This window comes from Diadema antillarum, unplaced genomic scaffold (genome assembly GCF_040938485.1).
Source record: "Diadema antillarum isolate AM-2024a unplaced genomic scaffold, OU_Dant_1.0 scf00000143, whole genome shotgun sequence".
NCBI lineage: Eukaryota > Metazoa > Echinodermata > Echinoidea > Diadematoida > Diadematidae > Diadema > Diadema antillarum.
The window spans coordinates 500539-526738 of NW_027271032.1; the positions used below are offsets into that span (position 1 = coordinate 500539).

A 26200-nucleotide genomic window follows, 5' to 3' on the forward strand; every position below is an offset into this window, starting at 1 on the left:
TTATTAGCACTTTTTTTTGGATATCTCAGCCATTTGAAAACCAATTTTCATCAAATAAACGTTGAATCCTTCTTAAAATTACATGCTCTTTCATATTTCATAGGAGGCTTTTCATTATCTCACTACGGAATGTTCAAAACAAGAATCCCTACCTCAACCAGTACTGTACAGTCCCTTTAACAGAGCATGTTTACATCTAAAACAAAATGTATTATGCTCATACCTACGCGTAATCAATCTTGTGACATTTGGCTTACCATACTCCCTGATTAGGTTGATGCGATTGAATTCATTGGCTAATTATGACCTCAACTTTTGCCCTTGTTTAATTGCCCTTGTTACGTCATAATTTGAAATGACTTAATCAAGATTAATTACTAGCAATGAGTCGTATGAGAGTACTACTAGTAAGTACTTCATTACACAACGCCTTTTCCTATCTAACGCTTGCAGTGCAAAGAAAGCCTTGTTCACGTGACGAATATTTTGATCCCTTTCAGGGACGATTTCTGTCTAAATCAATTAGAATATCGAGAAAGTTGTGAAGAATTTACGAATGAAAGACATTATGTGATTGTACTGACTTTTTGCCTGATGACTTGCTCCTCATATTACGCACAACCTGTTTCAAAATCACAGTCAAATTTCACTCTATTTGACAAAAGAAACGAATAAAACACTATAACAGACAGTCGTTTTCAGCGCAAAGTATATAAGGCTATGGCCATGACACGACAGGTATATTGCTCTTTACTGTCCCAGACACTGTTTGGAGCGAGGAGCAGTATCAATTTATCTATTTGAGAGCCAGTAATTTTTGTAGAGCATACATTGTACCGGGTAGTCCAGCTGTAAGTGTGATAGGTTGGGGGATAGGTTCTTATCGATCATCATGAATAATGTCTGAACTTTCCTGCGTCGATGTTCCTTCCTTAATTAAAGGTCATATACCCCTTTTGCAACGCCACGAAATTTGGCATGGTTGAAGAATGTCTCCACATATCTTGCATAAAAACGTACGGTAATGTTATGTGCACCACAGAGTCTTTAAAACAGAAATGAAGAAATAACTCCATGTCACTCGAAAATATGCACCCTTTTCTACAGAAAATAACGGTGGGATTTTTTTTCGAGGTCCGAAGATATTTAGTCGCAATCTATAGTTTCATTTTCCCCTCCATTATGAAGAACTTTATTTACGACCTTCTGCAATAGCCCAGCTTAAGAAAGAAAAAAAAATTTCAGGTAGTGTCAGGGTTGTGAAAGGGACACACGAACTTTGATGCAAGCAGCTCTATTTGAATAAATCCAATGTTAAGATTTGATTACCGGATATCTGTACATGATTTTTATCAATTATGTTCAATTTTCACATTACTTATTGATGAAGTTCCGTCTTTGCTTCCCTTCTTGAAAAAAAAAAACCATCAACAACAAACAGACAAGAACTAAGAGACATAGAGAAGTGAAATGTCTCATAATAGGGAAAACATTATTCTTTTTCAATATCTTGAGATGCGATAGTGCAATATAGTTTTCCAATAATGCAACGTTTATAGTTTTACCGCAGATACATTGTTTCTCAGATGGAACTGCTTTAATTCACATAGTTACCTCCGTCAAGGAGGTTGTGTTTTTATCGGCTCATGTCTGTTTGTTTTATTGTGTGTTTGCCTGTTAGCAAAATAATGCACCAAAAGTTGATAATGATACGAGGAACAGATAAGTAAATTTTGGTAGTGATCCGTTTAGATCCAGGGCTATTTTTTTAAAAATTTTTTTTAAGGGTGAAAATTACAATATGGGTGAAAATGACCTGCTTGGCGGGGGTCTGCGTTCTCCGAATGTTTTTTAGTTGAGAAATGGATTCCCTTCCCCATTTTCGTCTCCCCTGACATAGCTTATCAAATGCTTAAGAGAAGAGAAAAAGTAATCCCTTTCATCTGCCGATCGACACTGATGGTGTGACTGAATTAGTCGCTGTTAATTACATTTTCTGAAGGGTCTATCCAATGCGGTAGTGCTTCATCAAGGAAAAGACGCGGTTTCGCAGTTCGGCAGACCATCCAACTGCCCCAGCTTGAATTTAGCCTTTAACTTCTCCCCTTAAGTTACCTCAATTTATGTCTTGTCACATGGAAAACGTCGCCGCGTTACTTGAGCTCACGAACAAGAGCATGTCCTTCAAATGTAAACGGGGCAAAACGCAGTGAGTGACTGAATAGATTAAAAGAAACGGAAGTTTCTCAAATTTATGATCGACTCTTGAATCGCATTACTCCTGATTCTATCGTGGTGTACTTCATTTTCTTGAGTATAGAATCGAAGCTCTCTCTCTCTTGCTCCCTAGGTACCAGAGTTCATTGCGTCTAACAGTCTATTGATGATGTTGACAACAGTTACAGGTGGATCAACAAAGACTCTACTGAAAAGAGTAATTTGAGAGAACTTGCTCTCAAGTCGCTGGGCGTCGCTGTTGAAATATGAACTTCAGTGCAATTCAATAATAGAAATGGTTCTATTCAACATTATGAATGGCAGCCCGAAGGGCAAAGTGTACATAACTCATAATTGTAAACCTTTGTAATAGATATATAAATATTAATCGATGTTGGCACAATTCGTTTTAGGAAGGACGTTTGCCATATAATGAATACTGGAACATCAATTGAAATAAAAGACAGCAATGATGCTTTGGACATATTAGATTCTAAATGAATACAAAACGTTCGTGTATGAAATACACAAATTTCTTATCGTCAAGCATGCAATCGGAAGAATACTCTCCAATATAACTAGCAATGCATATCTTGCATAAAATATAAAATGACAATAGCTATGTTCATAACAACAAATAAACATTATGATTGATAATTGAAATATTTGCGATTATTCTTAGTTGCCCAACACTTGAAATACATGTCTACTACTTCAAGCACTTGAGGTGATGGAATAAAGTGTAGTGCATTGATTTTCATGTAGCCTCATTTAAAACAATAAACTTTATTAAAGTTGCGAGAGCTAGACAATAAAAAGACAACAACGACAAGGAAAAAAAACTTGGATTTATCCATGTGCGTTTGCATGTGTGGGTGAGAGAGAGAGAGAGTGGGGGGGGGGGGGGACTTGAGCCTATCGAAATGAAAATACGTAAATGTCTGATGAAGCAATAATGGCAACATTGCTTGGGTGTTTGTACTGAGATAAATATTTCACATGGTACTATCAAATAGAATGATGTATCGGTAGATTGCACATCACATTAAACAGAATTTTAATTGCACCAGTAGAGCACAAGTCATGATTACACTCAAAGGCGACCGATTCATAAGAGCATACATAATGGCTTTAACATGCTAACCATGCAAAACATAATTGATTGAGTTGAGAGGGAAAGAATAGGAGGAAGAGAGAGGGGGAAACTGAAGAGAGAGAGAGGGGGGTGGAGATAAACCAAGACAGGGAGGGGGAATGTGCAGAGGAAGAATCGAGAGGGGGAAGAGTGTAGATGTATAACAGTGACTGCCTCCTTCTACCAAAGACGTCAGTTTGCACTGAACAGGTGGCTCGTTGTGGACAGAGAGCTCTCCACCAAAAGTGACTCGCAATGCCTTTTTTTTTCTGTACATCCTTTCTATAGGCGGAACTCTCGGCCTTTGCGTTATTCTATTCACCATTCTACACAGATACTACATACCCCTCTATTAGTCTGACGCTTCTCTGTGTATGCTGTAATTAAACTATTCTTTGGTATAGAATACCAAACATCAGCATATTAGTTTGATGTTTATAACGTGTGTGTATGCTGTAATCAAGTCATTCGCTGGCATAGATTGTGACACTTTAACAAACGTAACATGTGATCCTTATCTGTTGATTACATTTTACACATTTTCCTCCTATTTCGGTTTGCCCATACAACTTTGAATCCATTCCAAAATCACATGTTAAGTTGGATCATTGTTAGCTTACTTATGGACATTGCTAATGTAAATATTTCAGGTACACTACAACTCCTATACTCGTCGTTTTATCGGAGCAATAGCAGACTCGGTCAAAATAGTACATTGTTACTTGATTACACCATACATTAGACTAGTATCTGATAAGGACTCATTATAGTAATTGCTATCGGTGACAGCATCGTTAGCATAAGTAATCACACTTGTTTACGAGACAGATTATATTTAACGAAGATTATCAATTAACTGGCAAAAGAAAGGAAGCAAGATCCAGCCAAATCATGCCGAGGTTACTACAACTTGGTTAAAATTATGGGCTATCCTAAACATGATATTTGTACCGAACAATGGATATCTACTTTTGAAATAGTCAGTAAGATTAAGCACATTTTAGTTTCAACCGCATTTCTATCAAAATGAGATATAAACCTGCTCCAAAAAGAATTCCCGAGTGTACTCTTTTTAACAGAGTGTCACCCCATATTCATCCTGATTAATCTGGGTCGGACATGATTGTGGGGATCAATGAAGACGCGACTAGTTTCTTGATTATCGCATTTTATTCTCTTCATTCGGTCGTGCTAAGCACTGATAAATATCGATAGATGCTGGCGCTCCTAACTTAATGAAATACGCATTGTTGCCATCACTGTCGGACAAAGTTTAGTTTAAATTTGCTTGAATTTCTCTCACCTTTTATATTTTTACACAGTGTGCCGTATGAGGGAGCTGGCAAACAAATCATCGAGTTCTTTCAACTTTTACAATTCTCTCATTTTCTGTTTGTTCATGGAAACCAAGCAGCTTCATATTCTGAAATTGTAGAAGAGAAAAACTGGTTGGTGTTTGCAAAGCTAATTTGTGCTTGTTAAGTCACGGCAACGATTTGAATAAAGCTACATTCGATATTTTTAGATATTTTACATTAAAGATACGTACACCTGTTTTACCAATATCCCAAATGATGGAAGATTGCATGTGCTCAAACGTGTCAATATCATTCAAGTTGACGTGACTTTTGAAAAGAAAATGATGACAGATGGCTGGCAAAATGATAACAATAATATTGTCAAGGAAGCAAGTGTCGGTGATCAGACTTACATCTCTCGTCATGGTCCCGAGATAGTCCCGGAAGAACTTATCCAGACCTTCCTTGTCGATGAAGCCACTGTCTGTATAATTTCAAGGAGTCGGGAAGAAGAAAAAGAAAAAGACGGAACAAATATCAGTTATGTAATAAACAGCCATTAGTCTAGCGGATATAGACCACATATAGGGTGAATCATGCACATTATGGTAAAAGCACCATACTTGGTACACATGTACATGATGCCAATACAAGTCATTTCTGATATGGAAGCCACTCTGATTCTGCCTGTGGCGGCCGTGGCAGCCATTTTTCAAAATGGCCGCCATGTGATATAGCAATGCTGTGTATTTTGGAAACTATAAGTCCGATTGTCGTGATTCTTGTACCAAAGTATAGGTTTTGAGGGTCAAGGATTCCAATAGAATAATTTTTGAAAGGATAAAACCATGGCAACCTACTTATTGGCGGCCATTTTGAAAAAATATGGCCACCATGCTAGATATAACATATCCTTAAAACGTATGGACAAAGGGTCATGACTCTGGTACCAACTTATATGTTTTGGGGGTCAAGGATTCTGATAAATTCAACTGTAAGTGAATATGAATCGTTTCATCCTACGTTTTGGCGGCCATTTTAATAAATATGGCTGCCATACAACAGATAATGAATATTGTATATCTTCGAACTCAAAAGATATATAATCCCGATTCAAGTGTAAAAGTATAGTTTTTGGGTGAAGGTTTTCAATATAATGATGTTTTAGCAAAGTGAATAGGTTCATCACATCCTTTGTTTTGGCGGCCATTTAATAAATATGGCCTCCCTCCAGTTAAACGTGGCTGCCGCTCTACATTCTATTCATATATCTTTAAAACCAATGGATGCATCTTCATGATTCTGGAACAAAAATATGTTTTTGAGATTCATTTATTTAAATGGATACATCTTTTCGTGTATACAACCATCGCATCCTATGTTTTGGCTGCCATTTTAAAACATGGCCACCGCAATATATACTTTACTGTACGTCTTTGAAACTAATTGGGGTCAATGATTTTAAACAAGCATTTGTTGATGAATAGAACTAACACATTTCGTTTTCATGTCCATTTTGATAAATATGACTGCTGCACTACATAGAGTATGCACACACACACACACACACACACACACACACACACATTATATACAGTGTGGCCTAGAATTAACGGAAACGCGAGTTTTCGCAAATATCTGCACATTTGCATTACTCTGATGCCAAAATAAATGACATAGAGTTGTAGAGAATTTATCTAGAAGAAGAATGACACCAAAATCCCTCGATTTGGTTGAGTAGTTTTCATTCTACAGATGTTTTTGTAAAGACGGGTCGAGCGTAAATTTCTTAGCTCAATTCAACAAATTTCAGCATCGAACAAAAGCCACTGCCTTGAGAGACTAACAAAGAATCGAGGCCGCACATCACAATGTGGAATGTTTGAATAGGATTATTGTCGAAAATAGACCTTCAATTGTTGAGTAGTCTCCGTTGCTGAGCTTTGATAAAATAAAGTAAGAAATTAATGATTAACAAAAACATGTCTAGAAAGAAAAGTACTCAACCAAATTGGACAATTTCGTTTTGGTTTTGAAAAAATATTCGTTTCCATTTTCTGAGGGGCCAACCTGTAGTGTATATATTATATATACACCCTCACTTGCCATATGTATTGTCCCATTGACAAGAATCGTTCACCTATTATTGGTAAATGAACCTCCTATGTTGTTGCGGCGTTTAGTTCTTTATTGTTCATTGATTGTTGTTGATTGACCATACCTCTATCACATTCACTATTCAAGTAGGTATTGAACATCACATAAGTACAATTGTTGCATACCTAGAATACTAAAGATAATTATGTTGAATATCAAAGGTAGAATAAAATGGTGAGAATGGAAAAGAAGACTTTCCCCCCAATTTTGGATGCATAGACAGGAGAGTACAATTAGTGTACTGTCATAGTTTCCAGCCACAAAGACATGATAATTGCAGTCTTATAAGACCTACTGATTTCTAAAGGTTTTTTTTCTGTTCTTGAACATTATTTCATAGTATGACCCTTGTCAAAACAGTTACACAACATTATAAGAAATCATATGAAGGAATCGAATTAGCTCTGACAATCCAAAACAATTATTGTTCCTGATCATCCATTGATGAGCGGTGATGAACGTGAATGCATATATAGATGCAGGTGCGCTTTAGAGAACTTCTTCAGTATTTCTACTGGTGCCGGTAAGTAAGATCGATTTACTGAATATTTTATTCTGCAGTTTTATCTTCCAATAATTATGAACCTAAAAATTTGTATTTCTTTGAGGTTTTCCTTAAATTCATAAATTAGCATAATTTTTCTTGTAAAGTGTAGTTTATATTTTGCTAGTAGACTCATGTGGAGCTGCAAATGACAATTAGATGTAAACCTATAAAGATGTATTGTATAATACCTATTATATTTGCCGGAGAGATGATGAACTACAACACCTAACCGCCTTAGGAGTTCCGCTCCGGATTTGGATAAGGTTTACTCCCTAGCCTTTGATTAACCAAAAAACTGCCCGCAAGGCAGCGGGAGACTCGTGGAGGGCGGGGACGTCTCTCTACCCGTACAGGACCAGAAGGACCTGCCCACTGCCACTATTTACTTTATCGTTTGATGTATGAGATTCAGTGTAGTTATAAGTATCAGAACAGCCTGGTCAATCATGGATTTTATAGACATACATGTAGTGTGTTTACATTTGATGTAAGTGACCCAAGAAGTTTTAGAAGTTTTCTTACACTTAGTGTCATGTTTCCAAAGAAAACAGATATACCATATTGGTTGGAAACTATGATTTTCATTCCATAGTCCAGGGACCAGAGAAAGCGAGAGTCTATATTTCTAGAAAATGTATAATCTTGATTAAAATGTACTTCAGACATGAAATTGTGAAGATCATGTTTTTCACATACACTGTACACACAGAAATCCTATAAAGGAAGTTGAGCATATTTTCCAAAATGCTTACAAAGTTAAATATGCCCAGATGTTCCACATTAGAATACTTAAAATGAGTGAACAAGTAATTGTTGACCCCTAAAACAAACGTTTACACCAGAATCAATCCACAATGGGCATCCCGCTTTCATAACACTCGTACGCTATTTATTAAATGGCCGTCAAAACAAAGGATGTGATGAACCTATTCACTTTGCTAAAACATCATTATATTGAAAACCTTCACCCCAAAACTATACTTTTACACTTGAATCATGATTATATATCTTTTGAGTTCGAAGATATGCAATATTCATGATCTGTTGTATGACAGCCATATTTATTAAAATGGCCGCCAAAACGTAGGATGAAACGATTCATATTCACTTACAGTTGAATTTATCAGAATCCTTGACCCCCAAAACATATAAGTTGGTACCAGAGTCATGACCCTTTGTCCATACGTTTTAAGGATATGTTATATCCAGCATGGTGGCCATATTTTTTTCAAAATGGCCGCCAATAAGTAGGTTGCCATGGTTTTATCCTCTCAAAAATTATTTTATTGGAATCCTTGACCCTCAAAACTTATAGTTTGGTACAAGAATCACGACAATCGGACTTATAGTTTCCAAAATACACAGCATTGCTATATCACATGGCGGCCATTTTGAAAAATGGCCGCCACGGCCGCCAAAGGAAGAATCAGAGTGGCTTCCATATCAGAAATGACTTGTATTGGCATCATGTACATGTGTACCAAGTATGGTGCTTTTACCATAAAATGCATGATTTTTTCTATATCCGCTGGACTACATGTGCGAGAACGTAGCCCATAAAAAAATGTATACCATAATGATGTATACCTTTATGCCGTGATTATTATAACGTACGTATATACACGTAATAACTGTTTATTATGAGTACTCTTATTTATATTCTGATGTGAAAATTGTTGATTTTGTCGTATATCATCTTTACAAGACAAGTGAAGAAAAAAAAACAACAGTCAGTCCGCAGCGTGTGCGATAATGAGGCACGAACGACAATTTTATTCAGAATCACGTTTACGCAGTTTGTGCCCTTGAGACTGACGAGATTTCGCGATACTTTGCGAGAGTTTTTGCAGAGGTCGCAACAACGGCTTTCATAGCTTTCGCAGTGCATTGTTTGATCCAGGATGGTTAGGTAAGTTATAGAGCTGATTATGCACATTAATTTGATACCTAATTTCCCTATTTTTGATGTCAATATAGTAGTCCATTTTAGCATTAAAGTAAACGATTATTTTGCCAATGTTCAAGAAGCTTTTAGATCATAGTTTGATGTTTTGCTAGTTCCTGACTGGTATTGAAAATAGATCTCCGTAATTTCTTCGATTTCACAATCGTGAAACTTGAGCGAGTATGATCAATTAAAAAACGAAGAGGGGCACCATTTCTAAGGTTGTGAATTTTCCTGTTGAAAACAAGGCAAATTACGTTTTCTTACTGGAAGTGGGGTAGTGAATGAACACGTGTGGAATGTGTTGTTGATACCCAGACAATGGTCGTGGACAATGGCCAGGATTGGAATGTTTCATGAGGAATTCCACTATCGCAGCTAGTCTCTGTTCATTCTGAAATGTGGTGTGTGCAAGCACATGGAAACATGTGCTTACTTCTTTCATGTGCATGCATTTCACCCTGTGTCAAGAATTCAGACTAGCAGTGCTCGGGGCAATCCACATGAATAATTGATTAAGCATTCATGTGCCTTGCAGCAGAGCTCGGGACAGGTGGCAGCCAGGTCCATTGTTCAGGGTCATTGTAAGTGCACACTCACATACACATCATTGGTTCCTGTGTAAAGTTCAAGTTTTGTATAGGGAGTGAAAATTCGATCACAATCTGGAACCTAACATTTAAAACTCACAGCATTGAGTCAGCAGCCAGTGGATACTACGCAATGCGACACGCCGCGTCTTGCGACAGATTTCGACCAATCACAGACCCGGAATTCCGGTGCGAATGCGAGGATAATCTTTTTAAACTCGACGCTAGACATGTCTCTGAATTTTGCTAGTTCCTGACCCGTATTGAAATGAAGATGGGAAAACATGCCTTTATTGTGATACTATATACTTTAGCGGACATAGTCTTCACCATATTTGAGAGGGGCATGAAAGATTTCAGGTTATTTTTTTGGCGTCAAACGTGAAGGAATATTTTTGAATACAATACCGAACGTCGAGAGGGATTTTGATATTCTATATTCCTCTTTTCTGTTTATTTTGATCATGAGCATATTTGCTTATGTTTTCTCTTTCAGTTGATACTAAAAGTGTCGAAAACTGACGAGAAATACTCGTTCTACACGGATTTATTCATGACCATGTATCTGCTCATTACGTATGCAAGCACCGCTCAGCCGTGCATACGACTTGAATAAATACGTGCGTTTTCGCTCGCGCTGCGGACTGACTGACAACCTGAAACTGATATGAACAGAAATGGATGCTGAATGAATCTAAAATCTGCGTGTCGCCTGGAAGACAAGTTATGAATGCTTGTAAACAGGCAACCATTAATGAGGATGAAATAGCTCGTCCCGTCAGGGCGCAACCGCTGCAGTGATAGGGGACTTGAACCACGCAGTGGCGTCATGATTGATAGTGCGTGGTCTTTAATCCACTGTGCCACAACAACTCCGGCAGCATTACACGAGGGAGTCCTGTAGACAAAGGTCATTACACATTGTTTTATCGAACGTGAGGACATTCAAAAGGAGATCATTTTTGCATAGTTTTAACAAGTACCTGTCAACAAGGGGGCACATTATTTCATGATACATCATACGAATCAAAGGGCACGGTTAAAACCATTTGCCCAGAGGTGATTTCTCGACAGTGCTATGCCCCGAGACGAAGTCGAGGGGCATGGCACTGTTAAGAAATGGCTAAGGGCAATTAGTGAAAGTGTAAACCGTGACCCACAAAGAAACATTATCTGTTTTATAAACCGGATCCCACTTAATATAAGACATCTAAGCTGAATTAAGGCAACTACATGAAGTTGCCTTGTTACGGTCAAAGAAATTACAAAAACTGTAATTTCACAATGCGAAAAATAAAGATACGCGCGCAAGATACTTACGCGCATCTTGGAAAAACCGCTCGCTGACTGCCGGGCAGTATATAGCGCAAATTAATGACTGACAACTTTGAACAAGCAGAGTTGGAGACTCATCAAATGATGAATCTTCAATTCAATGATCCAGTGATTATGATGCTTTAAAGATGTTTTTGTGATATAGTTGCACAAGTGTGAGCGACGATTCTGTGTATGCGAATGTGTTTCTTTCACATTTAAGTGGATTGGCCGCAGTCTCGAATGCCCTGTCGACAAGGTCTTCTGAAATTGGAGTCGACCAGGGGAATTGCGCCCTCACGGATGATTAGGTGGTTTCACGATTCACAAGATATCAAGGAGAGTGTCTTTGCATTCCTGTTTATAGATGTCAATATTGTTCTTCCATTATTACAATACTGACGTCACGCAGGAAATGAAAGAGGGTTTCTCCACCACATCACCCCCCCCCCATCCCACGACCGTCTGTAATATCGTCTGCGTACAATTCATCTGATAAAATATCTTATTTCATGGACGAGCTTCCATCAACTTCTCCGTATGGTGAACAGGAGAAAAAAAACACATGTAATATTCAAAGACGGATAGATAAACATTCAGCTTATATGAGTCAGCGGTAGTTCTGGTGGAAGTATAGAGGAATGACGAGTGGGTAAAGGCAAAGATAATGTGAATTGTCCTTATACCGGAACGCTTCGACTGTATAGGATCCATTCCAGATTACATTAACCACGGAGATATGCAATGTATGCTACCTCCTTGCATTAACAATACGGTTTGGAGTTATTTTCAAGATCGGAATATAGTAACGTGGAGAGAGAGATAGAGAGAATCTTTACCGCTTCTCTAGCCTTACTGCCGAACGTCTACACTTTCTTTCGTTTCTTTGTTGTCTCATGATTCTTTCTTTTTTTTCCACAAAAGGTTGGTTTCATTCCCGTCGATCTGGGTATTTTGCAATCGTTTTTTTTTTTCTTTCCCTTCTCTAATGGTATCATCGTGACCTTAAAAACAAGATGTAGGTGTTTTTCGCGAATGGTGTAACAGGCGAATGCGGTGCTTGTAATGCAGTATAATGCCGATACTATTGCTAATGGGAGATAGTCGGATGAGGAAATAAAAGATCGCGTTCCCTCCGGCGGCGCGAAAGGACCGGTAAAGGATCAGGCCGCCAGACGAGATAATGGCGCGATATACGTGTGTGGAATCGAAGGCGCCACCCGTTCTCTTTGGAGTTTCTAATGCTGTGGTGATCAATGCCTTACGAGCATGCATCAATCCCATGTAAGGCGGAAAGTAATGTGACTCGACGTCATTAGTGGAAGATGCTCATTCCTACCCTTTCCCTGTCGTCCTTTCTTTCTTTCCTTCTTTCTTTCATACTCCCTTTCCTTCCTTCTTTCTTTCATTCTTCCTTTCTCCATTACAGAATATACGGTTTGAATTTCAAGTCTCTCTTATCTTTACATCTTTCCGGCTTTCGTCTTTCTCCCTCCACTCTCCATGTTCTTTATCACTGTTCGCCGATGCAGCGTGTGATCACATTTTCCACGACATGAAAGTTTGCGGTTTGTCAGTAAATTTTATGCAAAAACGCCAGTGTGCATGTCAGACTTGCCTGAAGTTCTTAAACAATTCCACCTACACATTTCTGTTACTTTGTTTCCATGTTTTCCACTCTACAATTTAATGTGACTCCATTATCTCTCTATCTCCCTCTCTGACTCTTTGCTGCTCGATTTCTACACTCTTTCTTAATTCATTAACCCTCTGCGTGTTACATTTATTTCCTTTCCATAGGTTTCAGTGTACAATTTGTGCACATTCGACTCATTGGCAGAGAAAGGGTTAATTCTCTCCCTGTCATTCTTTTTTAATCTAACGCGAAAACAATTAACCAAGGAACCTTTGCCCTCTCACTGATTTTGACTTGCTTTGATTCGATTTGATTGGGTTTGTTATTGCATTCATCCTTGAATACATTAGATTAATGAGAATAATGCAATCATTATGAGGGTGATTGATACATACCAATGAAAATTCCATCTTTGACAAAACAGTGGTAAAACATAGCACAAATTAGATTGTAGTCGTGTTATGTGAACATCGTCACACTTTTATTTTAAAAAAAGAGGAATAAATGGGGGAATTGCAATTCCGCCGTTGTAAATGGGGGGGGGGGGGGGAGGGGAGGATGACATTGATATAAAGATATCTTACTTGGCAAATTAAGAACATTATTTTGTATGATCATTTTCATACATTTTCCATACGTGTCTTGAACAGAAGAAAAGTTGTGCAATATCTATTATTTCTCATCTGTTCACATAATTATTCCAAGATTTGCTTTAGAGTGTGTTCATGAGCAGGGGTGGATCCAGGAATTCCTTAAAGGGGGGCGCAAAGCAGCTTGTATTTTAGTGCCACTTCCGGGTTTAATCAGCTGAAAAGTAATACCATCGGCTGACAAGGATGGTTTCTTTGAAAAAGAAAATAATAATGAGGGAGGGGGGGGGGGACGTCCGGTGCGCCCCTCCTGGATCCGCCACTGCTGAGACGGACTGTAGCTGTACGTATCTAAACAAAAGAACGTCGTAAAAGAATTATTTTCTGATCAAGTGACTTGCCGAAAGACACCAGTCAGATAGAATTATGGCCAAAGCGTGGATCATACGATGTCTGGCTAGATCGCCAGTCATCCGCATAAAGCCAGCACACCGCAATAATTCTTTCTGTACCCATGGAAGTTTCCTCAAGAGGTTGCTAACCGTGATGGATGAATGGCGATAAGAAACGGATGTTCGCAAAAAGTTCGGCTCACCTGTCGGCCTGTCTCACGCAGTGAGAAATGCAGCCACTTCCGCTGGAGCGTATACTGAGTAATTTTAAACGATCGCCTTTGTAGAGCGGACGCGCGTCCAGCTGTTATAATTCGCGTGATGCCCTTTTACGGAAGATTTGGTCTGTTGCCCAATGGGGCACTGACGCGCAACCAGAGAAATATGAAATGAAGCAGAAATGAAGTAACTTCTTTCACGAGATACAATCGTTGTGAAATGTTTGTTTGCAGCAACTGCTTCATCAGTCATTTTGCTCGCTTCCTGATTATGAAACCATATGCCATGCAGAATTCTTTGCATCCCTTCTAACAATCTGATCCATAGAAGGGTGAGATGGGATGTTATGAAATTATATTAGTTATGTTTATGAAATATGAACGAGCATGATAATTCTAAGAGGATCCAAAGTTAATTTGCTGAAAATTGGTTTTGAAAATGGCTGAGATATCCAAAACAAAGTAATACTATTAGAAGGTGGGAAATGGGACCCACCTTTTATTGGTATCGCTTTGTTTTTCCTTTTTTTAATATACCTCAGCCATTTCAAAACCAATTTTCGTAAAATACACTTGAAATTCCTCTTTTATTGTATGCCCTTTAACACTTCATAAGGTGGTTTCTAAGTATCTTACAAAATGTATAAGCTGAATCCTTACCTCAACCAATACTATACTATCCCTTTAATGTGTGGCAGGTAACTTTGCAAAGCAGCAAATCTCAATCGACGATAAAGTGCCCCCCCCCCAAAAAAAAAAGAAGAAGAAGAAGAAGAAGAAGAAGAAATAACACAACTGAAAATCTCACGCTATCGGCTACAAACCTTTCATACAGCAGTTTTTATCGGGGGCATTCTGTCATTATGACACAATTCAGGGCACGTTGGGGAAATCTCTCGGCTTGCAACAGCTGACGTGTGGCAGACTATTGCCTCATTTGCAAAATGAGTGCAGCGTCCTATATATAAAGTTTCGTCCGGTATATCAGTATACAATGATGCACAGGACAGAGTGGATGCGCAAGTTTAACTTTGGAACTGTTTGGACTGTTTCCAAAGTTAAACGAGAGCATCCAATTCTCACTGATCCACGAAATAAGCCCGTGCATCATTCGTTTTATAAAATGGGCGTCCGGTACATCTACTATACTATATACAAGCGAAGGTTTTGGTCATGATTTGGATTTTACCGGATGCATGGCTCAGTGTGGATCACGAAAAATCAGTCCATGATAATTGACTAATCAAAGTGCAGAGATTCTAAGGCCCATTTTATAATGCATTTTAACCTCATTCTTTTAAAGGGAAATGCTGCCCGAATAGTTACGTGAGTTGAGTGACTATCAGAGCCACATCATTTTAATATCAACATGAATTGATTATTGTTGGAGCGTAATGAAGTAGCATTCGACTTATCTCTATCAGACAGCAGGGGGAAGTATAGGCCTACCATCATTAGCATAACATATCAGTAGCAAGTCGAGGGAATGTGTAATTTTCATAAAATATTACATTTTGTGGAATTTTCATATTTTTCGTTATTTCGTTGTCCCGCAGTGACGTCGCGAACTGTTGTAGTCTTCTCATCCAGCGATGGTCACATCGAAACTGTAAAAAGCCGTAACTTTTGAAGGAATTAACCTATTTTACTCAAACGTCACTGGCGTGTTCTACTGATATAATTGCTGCATTCAGTCAATTCACATCACTCGGGTATCTCCTCCCTCTAAACAATTCATAAAAAAAAAAACCTAAATATGAGTTTTGGGCATGTAGAGTATGTAGCTCACACCAAATAAATCTTAATTTCTGAAGCAGAACTATCTTATATAATCTTTCTCTCCCTCTCTCTTCATGATATACATATGTATACATATATTTACATATATGTATATATATATAGATATATATATATATATATCCCTAGTTGGCACCTTAGGGAGACATATTGGGGGGAAGTGTCTTCATTAGGGAGACAACTGGTCATTAAGGAGACAATTTTCGTGTCTCCATTGCGTAAATTGCCATTGAACATGTATTTTAAAATTTGCATATAAAACAAATGGAAATGTCTTCCAAATGACCCATCTAGGAGTACATATATATATATATATATATATATATATATATATATATATATATATATGAGTTTGTGCGTGCGTGGGTGTGTGTTATTTTAGTTTGCATCCCGAAGAATTCAAAGCATGTACGTGAAGAGTGATGACAATATTGATAACATTTTACCAATAGAATTCTAATCTACGTGTTGCTTGTCCTCCTTTTTTCTCATAGAAATACACTGAGGAAGAGGTGAAACGCTCTTAATTCCCTATATTCCTGTATGCATGAAAACCGAATAAAAATCTCATCCAGAATTTGCATTTAGATTGAACTCTTACCGGGACGGTATCTAGTCCCTTGCCCAAAGAGCAGATGATCTGGTTTCTTTGCCTGTTAGCTGATCCCCCGGTTTTCCTTACTGTTTCGATTGTGACCCCTTTCTTTTTAATTCGTTGAACAAGATACATTCCTGCGTTCACTGCCACTTTATGTGACTTGTATTTATCATATGATTATGTTAGAGGGATAATATAGTTTGACTGATCTCTCCAAAGTCAATTTGTTTGCACGGTATACGATTCCAGCGGAAGAAAAAAACAAACAGTAATGTGTCTGACTTACGTTGCGTTTAAATCTGACAAGAAATGGTAGAGATTATTTTGTATGACAGCGAATAGCAACAGGTGTTGAAATCAATCTGGTTGAATGAGATGGGAGTGATACAAGCCGATTTGGAGTTAGCTCACGTGCACATGGGCTTAAATTACCTTTCTTCTTTCAGTATAGGAATTTCTTTCTTTTTGAAAGCGACAAGATGCGTAATGTTGCCCGACGTATCAATAATTTTATGGAATTCATCAATCGTGTTCAAACGAAGGATGAACTTGCGTATACCAGGTGACCAGAATAGTCCATCAATTTACAATTAGGAAAACATCTATTTCATTATTTTGCATTGAATGTATTGACAATCTTTATCTATTGATATCATATTTTGCTATAAAGGCGGATGGCGGATGCGCTGGCAAGCACCATTAATGAAGATTACTTGAATAATCATCCCATCACAAATATCTCATCTCAGTGAATTTAAAAACCAATATGCCCCGTTGCCTGGTGACAATGATGGTCTAATTTACCAAGCAAAGCCTCATTGGGCTAAACTCAGTAGATTATTTAGTAAAGTGCAGATTTATACCTTGGTCTTATTTGTCTCCGTGTCAATGAGCATTTTTTATTTTAGCACTCTTTCTTGATCGCTGATTTAGAGTTAAGTTGACATCTTTATTCAGATATTCCTGTGGTATCCTTTTTCTTTGCCTTTTTCCTCGTGTTGTTTCTCTCTCTCTCTCTTTCTCCTTCTATCTGTCCATCCATCTCACTCCTTTCCTCTCTGTCTTTCATTTTCTCGTCCACTCATTTCTCTCTTTTTTCCATCCAGATTCTCTGCGGTGCTGGGCGGTGTCCCAAGGAGCAGACGAGGCGGGATGGGCGCCACGAGCGTGTCAGAATGTTACACGCAAAGTGAACGTCCACCCACGCTCTGCCCAAACATGAGAGCAGCCGTGCGTGAGATTATGTTTTTATGTCGCTGCCATTTTCTCAAGCAGTTTTCGCCACAGTAAGGACAGACAGACAGATAGACATACACAGACCCACACACACACCATCACACACACACACATACAAACATACACACACAAACACAAAGACACATACAACACATCCACGCAACACATCCTCGCCAAAACTTTCTGGAGCAAGATATTGAGTAACCTTTGTGGGGGTGGCAAATAGGTTTCGAAAAAAAAAAATGTCGTTTCTTTGAATACCATAGTATCGTCAGCACAAACAAACAAGATACAAAAACTCTGAGGGAGCAATTTACTGGATCGATTTTTGGAAGATGATGATAATCATGTGAGGGTGATAGTACTTTACAGACAGAAAACGTTACTTGCTGTGATCCTACTGGACGAAAGAAATGTCATCGAACTTTTACATCGAACTCAAGGGTTCCTGATTGCAGACACTATGGCCGGAATTCACGAAGGTGGTACAATAGAAACCATGGTTTAAACCATGGACAAAGACCGCGGTTTTTTATGGGGCGCCAAGTGTCGCCTGGCCTATTTCGTTACGAAATCAGTCATTTCGTTACGAATTACATTTCGTTAACGAAATGGCCATTTCGTCGACGAAATGACTGATTTCGTAACGAAATATGCTATGCGACACTTGGCGCCCCATACAAAACTGCGGTCTTTGTCCATGGTTTAAACCATGGTTTCAATTGTACCACCTTCGTGAATTCGGGTCAATCAGTTGACTATCTCTCATTCTAAGGTAACTTTCTGCCATCTCTCTGCATGCCTTAACACCCCCCCCCCCCCCATACACGCAGCAGAACAGTAGAGGACGCGACACAATGATTCGCTCACCCTATATAAGCATGAACATCGTCCTTTATACTCAGACAACTGCACTTGACATACAAAAATAAAATGATTAACAATAGTCTCACCCTTTCCTGAAACTTTGATTAACGTCCTATATTTAACACACATTTCCAAGAAGTAACCGTGGTGACATTTTTGACGATTGCTGTTTTTGTCCTCGTTTTCCATACAGCGTTCAAGATGTTATGATAAACGTGGCTAGCCAGAACTACTCTGCTCAAAACCCAAGACGAATTTTGGGTGTGGTGAGGTGTATTGAATGAGACTCTTGACTTTTAATCTGAGGTCCCGAGTTCAAATCCTGTCAAGTGCCTGCGTCCTTGGAGAAGCTTTTTTTATTCCACCACGGTAGGCAAAAGTTTAAACTGAATTGAACTGAATTAAATTTATTTCATTTGCATCCATGACATCAGCAACAAAAAGAATATGCATTTTTTTTATTTTATTTATCTTTTTTTTTGGGGGGGGGGGGGGTTACAGACGCATATTTATATATAACAGAATGATAATCAAGAGAACACATACAAACAAGCGTACACCCACCAGCATCCCATCAAGAATGAAATAATGAATGCAATTCACGGTGTTTCACCTTTGGAAGTTTGTTAAGAAACTCATTTGTACCCCGCCCATTTCCACTTGTTTTTGCCTTCAAAATAGTTCATTTCAAGTAATTAGGAATAGTGATTAAGTGTCGGCAAAACACCCTCCGAATCTACTGCTTCTGGTTGTTGTTGGGTTTTTTTGTGTGTGTGTGGTTCTTTTTTTTTTTTTTGCCAGAAGGCTGTGATAATAGACTGAATGTACGAGAGCATTCAGTATTCTGATGAGATATTTTTGGCGCTTTTGGCGACACTGATTTGATTGCTCGAACACGCGCGTTTTTAAACACATCAACCTGACTTCGCCTGCACTTTCGCGAAATTCGATTATCAAACAGATTACAGGAGACTATTCTTTGAAGGGAAGATACAGACAGAGGCTATCGCCATTCCAGCCAACCATTCCTCCTAACAACACTTCTATTTTCCTGTTTAAAACCACTTTTGCCTCTCGGTTTAAGCCTATAAACGCTACATATAACCACAGTCATGCCAGACCACCATGAAAAAAAGGCAGTGGAATTGTGAAACCAATAAGACCCTGGGAGGGTTAAATTAAACTTTGTCTGTTCAGGCGTGTCTGGAAGATTCAGGTTAGCAACTGAAGTCGTCCTGCCAAGAGTATGACCCTCGAATAGAACCACAACAAGCAAAGTATAACAGAAACATAACGATCTCCACTAGTGTGTTCTTGCGTGGTGATTCCCAATGGACATAATATGCCCATTATTTTTCACCCCATCTAACAGAAGGAATTCATGCATCGCGAGGACACGGAGGAGAGTAGAAAAGGAACTGAAGCGGGAATATAGATGTCTTTTATAGTTGCAAACCTATCTTACTCCACCCGTTTGATATTCATGGATCATTTGGTATGCATGCCTGTGTGTATATTTTGTGGGCGCCTTTCTTCTTCTTCTTTTTTACGTTTCTTCCAGTATATTCTTAATCAATGAAATATTTTTCTTGTGCCTGCACAACGTCTTTGTCATCCTCACAAAGGCACGGGCAGAAACAGTCACGCAGTTACATTCACACAACCAAAAATACACACCTACATTTTTAAAGCACAAGCACACATGTATACACACAAACATTACCGTATATGCAAATGCACAATCACATTGCATTTACTTTAACTTTACAATACACATCAAGTGTAGACATAAACGTATATACAGATAGAGACTATATACCATACATGCATACTTCTGCATACGTATGTCTACACGTATATGAACATCTTATGCAGACAAAAACAAACACACGAATAAAATGATCAAACACAATGTTTGCCTCCATTTGAATCGAATGTGCAAGAAGAACGGTCTAGTTGATGACAGCGCCGACAATGTCGACCAAAGGAAGATTCGTCTTTTCATACGATTACGACCATTTGCCGTGCCTGACGGCTTTAAAATGGGTGCCATTATAGTCTTTCGTTCTGAGACGGACTTCAGAAATCGCCATCTTGACATCATAATCTTACCAGACGCTATATTGTGTCATCTAATGGTTTCCTTTCCCGGAAGAAACGAGATGAAAAATTATCACTTTTTCATCAAAGCGTTTGACGTAAGAAAGTAGGACAACTGGACAATTTAATTTTTGCCTTGACTTCTGTAACACTTCTTCAGTTTCTAATTCCGCTTTATTGATTCCATCGCTTTACACTCAAAGGTCAAAATTGCAATAAATCATATTTTCCCTTAAGAATTCTGACACTTTCCAGTATCGTAAATCATCCGCAGGCATGGTCCTGCATGTTCAAGCTTCTTTTCCATTTGCCCTTTTTCCCATTCAGTTTAGTTCACACGTCCATTCTATTGTGTCTAGACGATTAATTTTCTCTTGGTCACGTCTGTGTCTTGTCTTTCATACTTTCGTTTTGCTTTGTTTTGTTTTTTTCTCTAATAGTCGTTTTTGCCTCTGCGGATCGGTATTCATGTCAAGCAATGATAATTTGAAGTTCCCCGTTTGGTTGCACACTTAGATTGCTTTTGTTGGACTGACGTAAACAAGGAAAATGTGGAAAATCAATTTTAGTTAAGCACCCTGTTGAATCTAACAAAATAATTATTATGTGTCTGGAACCTTCTTTTGTTTTCGTTTTTGTTTTCCTTCTGTAAATGTACCAGATTTTGATTTTCATGGTCGTGTGGTAATCATAGTTAAGTAGGGTTCACACTCATGTCGGCTACTCATCAGTCTTTCTTCGGGGGAAAGGTGAGTTTAATTCACCGTGCGGCGGTGCTGCCCAAGAGGATGAGGACTCTCGAGAAATGTAGCCCGGCCTCGAGGGGTGAGATTCTAAAGCCCTCGCTCGATTACTGTACCTCTCTTGCTTCACGCACTGGACCCACTCGAGGGCTGCTCACAGGTGGCTAAGTGGTATAAAGGCTTCATGATCAGAGTCGATGGACATACACACACACACACACACACAGTAGTAGTAGTAGTAGTAGTAGTAGTAGTAGTAGCCGCAGCAGGATGTAGGATTTTTTTTTTTTGCGCGCGCGCGAAGTATAACAGCAGCGGTAGTATAACGGCTTAAGTACAGATCTATATTACACCTAGCAGAATTCAAGCGGTAAACACAGCAGCTGTTGGTTTTAATACAATCTTTAATAAAGGCGAAGATGATAGCGGTACAGTAGTGGTTGTCTGCTACTACCGATGTAAACAATAATGTATACCAGCTTTATTACTATCCACGTTAGCATTGTGTCTGGTGTTCCCCCTCGATCGAATGCGGCGTACATTCTTGATGGAAGATGGAAATGCAACAGCGCTGCGCATAAAGCTCTATGTATACTCATCAGACACAATTTAGCTCTGTGGATTTGTTCAGACAATTGCCGTGTACTACTCAGTCAAATTACGTCTCGAACTCGGCTCAGATGTTCGGAAGGAGGATTATGTAACATGTAATCATGAAGTCAGGCGACAATCACAGCTGAGCCCTATACAAAGGCGCCTTCGCTTTCTGACGGTTGATTAAAATATGGACCGAGGTGTGGTGTTTTGTGGAGCAGCGCAATATACGTATGAGTACATCACCCCTGCTTAACCATGAAAATAATATGGAGTCTATTCCCGCTGAAATCATAATGCCCGACTAAAGCTTAAGGAAATCTCAATATTTTTCGGGAGTAATGAAGCAATCGCCTCAACGGACATACTACCTGCTCTACTAAACAATAGGCGGATGTAGAAATCCCACATCTTTCCCATCAGTGACTTTGAAGTTTTAACAACGCGTTTATAGCGGCAAAGGAAAACAAAACGATGTATAGACGGGCAAAACATTGTAGGAAGGCTGTACTTCATTTTTTTTTTCTTTCAGCGGCGGCGTCATGATTCGTGATGATTGATTAATGAATGCAGCGCTTGAGCAACAGGCTGATGTATGATTTCGAAACTTAGGCTTCCATTGTCTGTCCGACAAGACTTTAAGATTGATGATGAATACCTGCAAGCCGGCAAGATTTTGTTATTATTAATGTATTATCACCATCTTTTTTTTCAAGGGGTGACAAATTTTATTTTCATTTTTCCTTTTGTATTCTTATCCTTTGTTTTGTTTTCAAGTGTTGCTATCTGGTTCATTTCAAAACACATTCACAGACGTTCGTGGTTACGAACATTCAATGTATGTAGATAAGAGATCATAATATTCACAGTGGGAGCCTACTGTTCAATTCCAGCGTTGCACGAGGAAAAAAAAAACAGCTCTTCCCCGAAAAGTCCCTCTCGAACTCATTAATGTCAGAACTGTAGGTACCTATAGCTGGAGATCAATAAAATGAGGATTCACAAGAAGGGACACTTGAACACAACATTTCACTACTCAATGTGATTACAATCAACATCAATTCCACATTTAATCAATCATTGAATGGTGATATTTCAAATCTATTTGCGTGAGGATAGTTGTTATCGAAACTCCAAATTCTTTTTAGAATCTATGTGGGAAAGAAATTCATTATGAACGGGGGGGGGGGGGGGGGGCATTTCATGAAGCATTTTGTCCGACAAAGTTGTCGAACAAATTTGCTCTCAGCCAATCAAATGCAAGGATTTTATTAGCTTGTAACAGTTTGTCAGAAAAATATCCGATCAAATTGTTTCATGAAATTTCCCCCTTATCGGTAAAATAACGTTAAATGAAGTTTGATAGAATGAATATTTCTCCCGTCGTTTGAACACTGTAAAAGATGTGTGCGTGACTCCGTGACCGAAAAGTCATAACATCAGAGACAAAATATTTTGTGTGCGCTGGAGAGCAAAAGAGAACAGTGTGCATGAAATATTTTGTTTTATGTATCGTCAGATACAGAAAGGATGTCAATATTTGTTCGTGGCGATGTTCGCCTTTTACTCTCTCCTCGATGCAGTCACTTCATGAATATTTGACAAACCCAGTGGGACGCCCCCGGGCCATCACAAACGTCGAGGGAAGCGCGCGGTTGGGGAGACATCAACACGTTGTCCTCATCTCTTACAACATGTATGTACATGCATGCATTCTGTTTTGACGGGGATCTTCGGGGAAACAGCGTAGGCTGGAGATAAATTGATTGTCTCAGCTAAAATTTACCCAGCACTCCCATCTTTGCTCACCCCTGCCGCCCCCTCCCGCGGTCTCCTCATATGATTACAAAGGTATCATATTATTTACGCTTCATTCGGTGCAATTTTCTATGCATTCGTGGGATACAATGATCCTTAGGCATGAATCTTGGCATTTGTTACATAACCTTGCAAACTTTTCCTTCCCACTTCTTTTTTCTATCTATCTATCTATTCTTGTTTCTTTTATTTCTGCCCCTGGCACTTTCCTTTTTCTCGAAGTTTTCGTGTATTCTATTTCATATCAGGACTCTCCTAGCAAAGTGAATAATAATGATAGGACCAACCGTATGCCGACGATTTATGGAAAGATTCAGCAATCCTTTTCTCTGGCAGATGATTGATATTACTGGCACAATTTGTCTACCGTCTGGTAAAATGATTGAAATGTCTGTCACGTTTTGACGAATATTTTCTTTTTATATGTAAGATTTTGAGTCGAATGTATATGAACTGTATAAAATACAAGCTCTGCTTTTTTAGTTTATCCTCATTTTTCTTCTTTTTCCCCACAGGGCATGAGTAATGTGTTCAAGCTAGGCTTCAAACTATGTATACATGTTTTTGAATAGTTAATTACCTCCAATCTTTATTTCCATTGTACAGTCAACCATTGAGTACTGAAGATCATTCGTAATTTTCGTATATTATGTGGTGTTCTGTGGATGAAGAAAATGAAATCAAATTGAATCGAATTGAACTGAAAAATGATCTACTTATTATGAAACCGAAAGGGAATACTTTAAGGTCTTATTACTAATGTAGACACTTCACAACATTACACCGAGAGACACATTACTGTTCTTGCTTCACATGACTCCGATGCATTTTATGTAATTTCAATATATTATTCAATACATGTACCCAGAAATGATTGATTACGTCTAATCGAAGGATACGCGTGCTCGAGATTCATTCTTTGCAAGTCAGTTAGGCGGAGAGGAAAATGTTTAAACTGAAAGGTACATAGTCGCTAAATGTCGACAGTCTTTTCTCTTATTCTATTATAATCATCAATCAAAATGTCTGTCGCAATGCGATAGTTATACCACTGTCTTCTTCACTGAAAACCCGGCAAATTATCCACGCATAATCGATGTAAAAAGTATTGCTTCGAAAATATCATCAATCGTAACGAACACCAACTTGAGCTCGTGTAAATGTGCAAGTTACGTAATATTTCTTGCAAAATTGTTGAACGGGGTCATCCAACGAGACCGATACCGATGAGTCATACAGCCACGAGTTCGACATTGAAAAAAAAGTCCATGATTCATACAGTCCATGAGTTCGACATTGAAAAAAGGCCTTTGAGTCATACAGTCCATGAGTTCGACACCAATGGCAAATAAGGCCCATAAGTTCGACACAAGGCAAAAACAGCCCACGAGTTCGACATTACAACGTCGGTCTCGTGGGCTTTGTTTGCTTAGTGTCGAACTCATGGGCTGTATGTCTTATGGGCTGTATAACTCGTGGGCTGTTTGACTCATGGGCAGTGTATGACTCGTGAGCTGTATGATTCGTGGGTGTCGAACTCGTGACCTGCACCCAGTTTAACTTATAAATCGAGGTAATTCAAAGGGCATTTGCTCAAACTGACTAACTGCATTGTGTAGGTTGATAACAGTCAATCATTGAGTGACTCTCGTGGTATATTGATACTTCGGTGTCAAGATATACTACCTGCATTTGTGGTCGAGTTATAGTTTCATTCTTCATTCTCTTCATGTCAAGGGTAATCCTTGGGTTTACATGAGTTATCATTTAGTAATAATCATTTTACCCAAGTGATTTACAAGAAGAAAACATATGTAAATGTGACAAAATATGAATAATTTTAGCATTTTTCTTTCGGGCACCGTCTGGACCGGATGAATATTACGTATAGGCAAATTTTGGCTGTAACACCATCAATATGAAGGCTACTACAAGCAAGAGGACTATTTAAACAAAACATAATTTAAACCCAGTCGTTTAGTCGGAACTAAAATTATTATTATCCATCACGAGTGATGGACCATGAGGGATACCGGTAAGAGTTGGAGGAGGCAAGGTATTGACACTGAAGGCCAGCAGAAATGACCAAACTGAAGATTGAATCCGCGTCGGAAGGCCATCGATTCAATCAATGAATCTCTCGACAGCTGAATTCGAAATAGATTTCATTCCATTTCGACAGGTGACTGAATTAATGATTGTGTCAGCGGTCAGGTTACACTCTCATTAAATATTGATAGACATCTAATACTCCAGAGCCATTCAGAGCCGGAAACGACTGGGCGCCATGCAGCACCGGAGCGCACCACGCAGACGACTTAGACAAAAGGGAAGATGTCTTCTGAAAAGTTATGATTTGATAAAATCACAAACCGTAGTGACGAATTAGAGATTTGATGGAAAGCATG

At 38.7% G+C, this 26200-nt stretch overlaps 1 protein-coding gene across 2 annotated transcripts in view; it reads right to left on the minus strand.

Moving 5' to 3' along the window:
- Positions 1-26200, minus strand: part of LOC139721450 (secretagogin-like) — a 108607-nt gene that overhangs the window by 22484 nt on the left and 59923 nt on the right. For both annotated transcript variants that reach the window (XM_071632765.1, XM_071632764.1), the window contains exon 2: positions 5064-5134. In XM_071632765.1, the coding sequence (XP_071488866.1) occupies positions 5064-5134 (71 nt within the window). The remainder of the gene's footprint in view (positions 1-5063; positions 5135-26200) is intronic.